Source organism: Nannospalax galili, unplaced genomic scaffold (assembly GCF_000622305.1).
Source record: "Nannospalax galili isolate Female #2095 unplaced genomic scaffold, S.galili_v1.0 scaffold996, whole genome shotgun sequence".
Classification (NCBI taxonomy): Eukaryota; Metazoa; Chordata; class Mammalia; order Rodentia; family Spalacidae; genus Nannospalax; species Nannospalax galili.
The window spans coordinates 735,590-743,389 of record NW_008339436.1 but is presented as its reverse complement, the minus strand read 5'-3'; the positions used below and the strand labels follow the sequence as shown (position 1 = coordinate 743,389).

General features: G+C 53.2%; 1 protein-coding gene across 10 annotated transcripts in view; it reads left to right on the top strand.

The window, feature by feature from the left end:
* Positions 1-6,037, top strand: part of Camk2b (calcium/calmodulin dependent protein kinase II beta) — a 100,381-nt gene extending 94,344 nt beyond the window's left edge. For 4 of the 10 annotated variants that reach the window (XM_008834078.1, XM_008834076.1, XM_008834073.1 and 1 more), the window contains 4 exons: positions 2,881-2,956; positions 3,042-3,136; positions 3,302-3,535; positions 3,848-4,129. In XM_008834078.1, the coding sequence (XP_008832300.1) occupies positions 2,881-2,956; positions 3,042-3,136; positions 3,302-3,534 (404 nt within the window). In that variant the 3' untranslated portion in view covers position 3,535; positions 3,848-4,129. Of the gene's footprint in view, positions 1-2,859; positions 2,957-3,041; positions 3,137-3,301; positions 3,536-3,769 lie in introns of all 10 variants that reach the window. The other 6 variants (XM_008834077.1, XM_008834075.1, XM_008834072.1 and 3 more) reach the window with 3 other exon arrangements.
* The last annotated feature ends 1,763 nt before the right edge of the window (positions 6,038-7,800 follow it).

Here is a 7,800-nt window from a genome sequence, read left to right as displayed (position 1 = left end):
GCCCCCCCCCCCCCGCTTTTGCTTGGGAGAATGCCCACCAACTGGATTATAGGTTACCAACAGCCCTTTTCAGGCCCCTCCCCACCCTAGGCTTTCTGTACCCCAAGCCTCACTCCCTAATCAGGGATTATGCAGGATCTAAACTGATCTGAGCTGATCCCTGGGTAGCTAGCCTGCCTCCACAGCCTCTGCTGGCTGTGAGGGTGGGGGCTTCTGGCCAGTGGGAGGGCTGTAAACCTGCACTGGCTCCAGCTAGATCCTCACAGCTTCCCTGGGCTGCTTGGCCTCTTCCTAGGAGAGCTGTAGGCAGAGTTGAGTCTCCTACTCTGGGCCTCAGCCAAACCCTTCCCATCACTCTGGCTTTCTCCCTGGATTTGTGGGGTATAGGGGCCACTTGTCCTTGGCTTCAGGCTTCTCTACCTTGGTATCTCTTTGTGCAGGGCTCCTCAATCTCTCTCTCATGCTTGATATCCAGTGATGTCTAGGCAGCAGTCATTCTGCAAGTCAGAAGCTATACCCACTCACAGGCAGCGTCAGCTTCCCTACCAGTCAGATGGGCCAGTGGCTCTCACAAAGGATGTTATTTCCCAAACTCCAACAGTGACCACCTCTGACTGTGTTGTGACCATAGTTCTCCTCTTAGTTTATTTAACATTTCCTGACTCCCACTTTTAGCTTGTTTGAAAACAACATTACTTCATTAAATAGAAGGTGAGTTCCACTTACCACAGTGTAAGGTGACAGTAGAATCCAAGCATGCAGGCCTGGCATGGTAGCCTATGCCTTTGATCCCAGAACTCAGGAGGCAGAGGTAGGTGTATCTCTGAGTTCAAGGCCAGCCTGGTCTATGTAGTGAGTTCTAGACCAGCCAGGGATACATAGTGAAACCCTGTCTCAAAAAATAAAGCAAAACAAAAACTACCAACAACAACAAAAAAATCCAAGCGTGCTTGAAACCAAACCAATTCCGGCCACTTGTGTGCTGAGGAATGCCTGTGGCAGAGTGGGGCAGCGCAGTCTATTAAAAAGGGATTAATGAGCACCAGGAAATACTTTGGACATGTGGAGTACAGAGGGGACAGTCTGGCTTTGTGGAAGGAGTTGGGTGCAGGTACAAAGACCAGGCCAGAAGCCTAAGTCTCCTCCAGAAAGAGCACCTGTGAGGGGGGCATGAGGTGCCGGGGAGCAATGGGAAGAGCAGGTACTGCTTTGAGAACTGAAGTGTCAGGTGCTTCCCTGGGATCCAAAGAGTAAGGACAGGAAGAGCCATTGTATGCTTGGCACAGAGCCTTGGTACTCTCCTGGAGCTGGGCACACGGATGTGGGACTGGAAGCAGGAGCAAGAGGGAGCTTCTGGAGCTCACACCCACTCACCTAGACTCAGCTTTCCATAGGTGACCTTGCTGGAGGAGGGAATGGGCAATGGTGGTAACCCTGCCCTGAGAAATGGTGACAAGGTTTAGATTCAAGAGTAGGCAAGGAACTGAAACAAGATGATCACAGAAGGGGGCTGGGTTAGGACAGGAGGCTTTGCCAAGATAGGAGCAGCCCATGAGTGCACACGTGTATATACATACACCCAGCATGGAGACACTTACATGCATTCAGTGCACAAATATGCTTGTGTGCATTCTCATGTGCACACAGATATTCAACTCATGTACTGAATACACACATACATAGTATTATGGAATTTTTATGCATGAGCTCCTGCCCAAGTACACATGTGTGCATTCATGAGCACGTATATGCATGTGCTCTTACATAAGTGCATACAAGTCCTTGAAGGTGCCATCCAGCAACTTCTGCTGTCATTGACTAGGTCATCAGAGGAAGCACAGCCCTGTATCCATGAGCAGACATACATGGGCACAGGTGGGCTTTGGTGCAATGGGCAGCCTCTGCTGTGGATTCAGTCCCCCTTCCAGGAGGGCATCACCTGGTGGGATGAGCACCCAGACCCATTGATGCTTGAAGCACCTGCAACAGAATTATTATATGTTTCCAGTTTTAAATTCTTCATGATTAAGATTAAAAGCTCATCTCAAAGCCAAGGGTTTGTGCTCAGGAGAAGCATTGTGCCTGGGGGTTGCAAGACAGTCAGGGTGTAGTCTGCCACGGCAGCACATGGCCCAGGACTACCAACAAATGGAAGCAGGAAAACCAAACAGGGTATCCAGAGACAGCTTGCTCTTTCTGCTGAAGAGTCTTAGGTCATCTTGCCCTTCAGCCTTCACTCAGAAACGACCCCCCCCAACCCAAGAATCCCTGAAGCCTCTGACTGGTGGTGGTTCTTTTCCACCAAAGTGTTGTTGGAAGAAAGACACATTGAATGAATGAGGCATGGATGGGAGAAGGGGCAGAAGAGCAGGTCAGGGGAGAGCTGAGTGGAACCTACAAGTTAGGACCAGTGGATACAGGGGAGTAAATAATAGGGTAGGTTATGGGCAAGCTTTTTCCCACTTTGCATTTTCTAGACATATTGTAATGTAGATGGAGTATTTGTCACTTAAAAATATTTCATTTGAAGGCAGAGGCAGGCAGATCTCTGTGAGTTCAAGGCCAGCCTGACCTACATTAGTGAGTTCCAGGTTAGCTGGGGCTACAGGGAGACCCTGCCTCAAAAAGACACACACACACACACACACACATGTTTCATTTGAGCATCTTAACTTTGCACTTGGAAATAAGGAAGTCATTGGTGGCAGAGGAGGAACCAGTGTGATTGGGACAGTTTGGGCATGGGTGCCAAGGTGGGTGCTACCATGTGAATACCACCTGCCTCTAGCCTCCCCCAAGGCCCTTTACCTGGGTTCTATTGGGGGCCGTCCAAGGGTAGAACAGGCTAATGCCCAGCAGTCACCCCTGTTTCCCCTGCAGCCCGGAAGCAGGAAATCATCAAGACCACAGAGCAGCTCATCGAGGCTGTCAACAATGGCGACTTTGAGGCCTATGCGTGAGTCTCCGGGGGGCTGGGGAGGGGGGTTGCAGAGGGTGAGGATGGAGGATGGGGCCCCTCCTCACTTGGGTTTGCCCCCCAGGAAAATCTGTGACCCAGGCCTGACCTCATTTGAGCCCGAAGCTCTGGGCAACCTGGTCGAAGGGATGGATTTCCACAGATTCTACTTCGAGAACCGTGAGTGAGGAAGTCAGGGATGGAGATGAGGGGGCCCTCAGTCCGAGGCCAATCTGTGGCTAGTCACAGATTCAAGCGGCCCCTGTGAAGAGGAGTCAAGGTGGGAGGAGTGGGGGTTGCCTCAGCCCCTGGTGTTCTCAGTGCAGAGCACACACTTGTCCACAGTGCTGGCCAAGAACAGCAAGCCGATCCACACGACCATCCTGAACCCACACGTGCACGTCATTGGTGAGGACGCAGCCTGCATCGCCTACATCCGCCTCACGCAGTATATAGACGGGCAGGGCCGGCCCCGCACCAGCCAGTCCGAAGAGACCCGCGTGTGGCACCGCCGAGATGGCAAGTGGCAGAATGTACACTTCCACTGCTCGGGAGCGCCGGTGGCCCCACTGCAGTGAGGTGAGCCCCTAGGGTCCAGGGCCAGCTGGTGGAGGGGGTACCCTGAGGGGTGGGCTGCCAAGGCCTGAGCTTAATGGGACCCAAATCCTACTCATCAGAACTCTTAGCACCCATGACAAGGGCTGCCTAGGTAATGGGTGGAGGGGCCAAAGCCCAGGTCAAACTTAGGGTGCCTGAACTCTCTCCTGGCAGGCCCCTTCCTAAATGGGGATTGACTTGCTCACTTTCTGCCAGGGCCCTTTGCAAATACAGCCTCAGGTCCTCATGGCGGGGGTGGTGTGCTGAGGAAGGTGACCCATCCCCCTGTTTCAGAGCTGCGCCTGGTTTCACCGGACAGAGTTGGTGTTTGGAGCCCAGCCGCCCTTGGGCGCACGGCCTGCCTGTCGCATGTTTGTGTCTGCCTCGTCCCCTCCCCTGGTGCCTGTGTCTGCAGAAAAACAAGACCAGATGTGATTTGTTTTTAAAAATAAGATGACAACGACAACCACACATAAAAAAATTGACATCGGATGAAATAGGAAAAAAAATAACTAAAGAAAGGAAAAAGCTGTAAAAAATCTGGCATTTGTGGGGCCATTCCCCCCACCCAAGCTCCACAATGTGTCCGTTGCGCTCCTGGCTTTTTGGGGACCCTCAGGGCGTAAACGTGCCCATGCTGACCGTGTTAGTCTGTAGGTATTGCACTCACCCCACACCTTGGGCGTCTGCATCCTCCCTCCCACGCATGGGCCCTGTGTGTGTGCTAACCTGGCTGTTGTGATGTCAGGTGTCTTGGGGAGGGCTGGGGGCTGCCTCCTTTCCCGCTAGTTGTGCCTGAAAGTGCTGCTGTTTCTGCTTTCCCCTCCTTTCCCTCATCCTGTGAAGGGCTAGGTGGGGGCTCCTCTAGCCAAGGACCTACCATCTGGCATCAGCGGCCCTTTGCCCCATGGAGTGTGTAGGAGAAGCCTGCCCTCATGCCCATCAGAGAAGCACATGGGCTCTCAGCTCTGGTTCTTTGGGGGATTGAGGTATGGAGGTACACAACTTGCTTCCAGGCCTCATGCCTGGTAAGAGTTGGCTAAGAAGACATGTTGGCAGCAGTTCCCACCTATCTAGCCATGAAGAGAGGACTGGGCCAGAGGCTGGCCTCCTTCCTATTTGGGGCACTTGTCTCTTCCCTGCCATCCAGCAGCAGAGCAACAGTGGCCCTCCACCAGCTGGGTAGATCCTCATTGTGCAGTTGAGCAGACCCTACCAAGGACTGTGGGCCTCAAATCCTCAACAGATGCTGGGAGCAAGCCAGGCTGCATCTTGGGTTGTCTGCCTGCAGCGTGGAGGCTGGGAGCTGGAGACTTGGTTGAGAGACGCAGAAAGTGGCAAAGAGGGGCCAGAAGTGGCAAAGGGGCCGGAAGATGGGTTTTAGGCTCCTGGGCTGACAGGGTCCACGAAGATATTTGCTGAAGTAGGAGTGCTTTCATAACCTGGGCCTAGGGTAGAAGCCAGGGTAGGAGCCAGCCAGGAGCACACGGAAGGCTGAGTGGTTGGGCTGTATTATGTGAGGCCCTGCCAGGTGGGCCAGGGATACAGCCTAGAGAGAGAAGGCAGGCTGGGGGCAGAGATATGTGGGTTGGGGCCTGAGTACCAGTGGATGGAGGGGAGGGTGCATCGGGACAATGTGCCACCTCCAGGGCCCAGTGGTGCTCCCAGGTGCCGGCTGCCTGGGCTCACTGTGGGTGGCCTTGGTCCTTGGTGTTAGAGGGAACTATGGTGAGGTTGGGAACAGTGCAAAGGCAGTTGGGCCAGGAAAACAGGTATGAAGCCGGGTTGGGTGGGGGTGGTTAGGAGCCTTGATTGCAGAGGTCCAGGGGCCTCCACCCCAGTGCTGCCCACTTTAAATATATGTCATTTTCAACTAGGATTTTCTTTATCTTCTACAAATCAAGCCAAGGGAGGGGCACAAAGTGGGGAACAGGACACAGGATCCTAAACTCCAAGGGGACTGTCTACCTACAGACACTCAGTGGATGCCACTTTTCATCCACACTGTGCCCAGGACAGCTATCCCCTATCCATGGACACAGGGTAAACATCTGCCAGGCTCCATGTGAGTGGCTCCAGGCCACGGGACAGTGGCAGGGCTTGCCACGGACAGTGTGAGGCCCTGTGGCCAACCACCCTGGCATCCTGGAGTCTCCTCCTCTCCTCTCCCACTCCCTTATCTCCACAGAGCTGCCTGTCTGGGATAATTTGGGGATTGTTTTTTTTTTTTTTTCCCCTGGGGGATAATTCTTTTGCATGACCCTCTCTAAAGAGCAGGCCGCTCCTGCTCTGCTAGCTAGGTGTTTGCGGGTGGTGGCGTTGGCCGCTGGCCAGCACTGCAGCATGTTACTGCCTGCAGTGCTGGCGGCCCTCCCTCTTCTCTCTTTTTGCTGAGTTTCATTGTCTTTTCTTTCTGAGCCTTGTAGGTGTACAAAAATTATTATTTTGTTCTGTCTCGGGAAACTGCAAATAAAAAAAAAAAAACAGGACAAACTGCTTCAAGTACAGCTGGGTGCTTTATGCCGGGACCCTGCCAATCCCCTGCCTCACAATACAGAGCCCCCTGCCTTCCTGGCCCAGACAGGGCTTAGGCTCCTCCCCTAATAGTGTGGGTGGAGGGACATGGGTCCTGAGCCCCTTCGAAGTGGCTAGTGCATCATAGCCCTCCAGCTCTCCTCATCCCTTAGTCTGGCTTCCAGGCCCAAAGCTTTGGCCTTGCCAATCATCCCAGTGGCCAGTAAGAGCTGCGTCCAGGAAGGGCGATCACTAGCAAGACAGAGTCTGAGGACCAAGACCAAAGTCCTCTTGGGTTTCTCTTTTCATGTCCTATTTGACACATGCTGGCAGTTCTAGACATGTCATGTATCAAGGACTGCCCAACTCTGCTCCCGTGGGTTATGCAGGCTCATGGCACGCAAACCAGCACTCATATTAGGCAGCCACTTATGGAATCAAGAGGCTTCACAGACTCAACCTGGAGCCCAGGCTAATGATCTTAGCCAAGGGCAAAGAAACTCAAAGAGCCAGAACCCAAGACAGCCAGCAGCTGGTAAGGGTTCAGGATCTGCATGGCCAGGCACTGGGGCCTACGGGCCAAGTTTGTCCTGGTGTGAAGCAGAAAGGCCTCTGTCCCCAAGTTTTCTCCCTGCATCTACAACCCAAGTCTAGGGCAAACCTTTCCGTATAACCTGTACTAAGCTGGTCCTGTCCTCAGGCTTTGCTCAAAAGCTTGCTAAGACATGCCCCTACACCCCCAGTCCTACCACTAGGAGTAGGGAGGCACAAGGGATCCAGAACTGGCCAAAGCTTCCACTTCCATCTTGAGCATATGATTAGACACCTTCACCCTATAAGGAGGCCATCTTGGTCCCATGGGCTACATCTTGGGCAGGTGCTCTCAGGTATATGACAGGCAGGTAGCAGATCTCAAGAGCTAGTGTAACAAATCTAGGCCAGTGCCTACAAGTGCAGCAGGGACGGGCCCTGTATCTAGGGTTCCACTCACCTATCAGCTGTAATCGGAGGAGGCTTTCCAGGCCAGACCTCCCTCAGGAAGACGGCATGCTGCAGATCCTGAGCCTCCAACATGCATTATTCCTAAGGCTGTTCTCTGGATGCCAGCAGGGTAGCACTGGAGGGGTTTTAGGGATAATACCAAAGGCTAGCCATCCAGTATCCCACCACTATAGGCAAAAGGGTTTATCACTTTTCAACAGCAATTATTTGAGCAAGGATCCTTGGGCATCTGTAACCCCAAGGCGGCTCAGGTTACTCTAAAACTCTAGGCACGCAGACCAGAAAAAGCTGGCATACTGGATGCAGGGCCACTTCTTCAAGCTAGGCAGAGGGTTCTCTAGCCACAGAGACACCACATGCAGGCTGAAAGCAAGGCCTGGCTGACCTCCTGAGACCCAGATCACTGAAAACCAGCTACTGAGGCCACGCCATAACTCAGGCCATACTCCAAATTTGAGTCTTCCATCCCAACCCTAGTAAGTCAGCTGTGCCCCTCAGGGGACAAGATTTCCTTCATGCCCTACAGAAGTTCTCTCTGTGCTTGGTGGGAAGTCAGGTGTTTTAGAGCCAGCCTGCACTGAATGGGAAATGGGTAGGACAGAGCCGCCTTCCCAGGTGGGTCTCCACTGTGCAGTTCAGAGAACTGGGTTCTGAGGTAAGGATGAGGCTTCTGCTCTAGGGCTCCCTCACCTGGTTACTTGCAAAAGAGGAAATGGGATTCCACCTAGAAA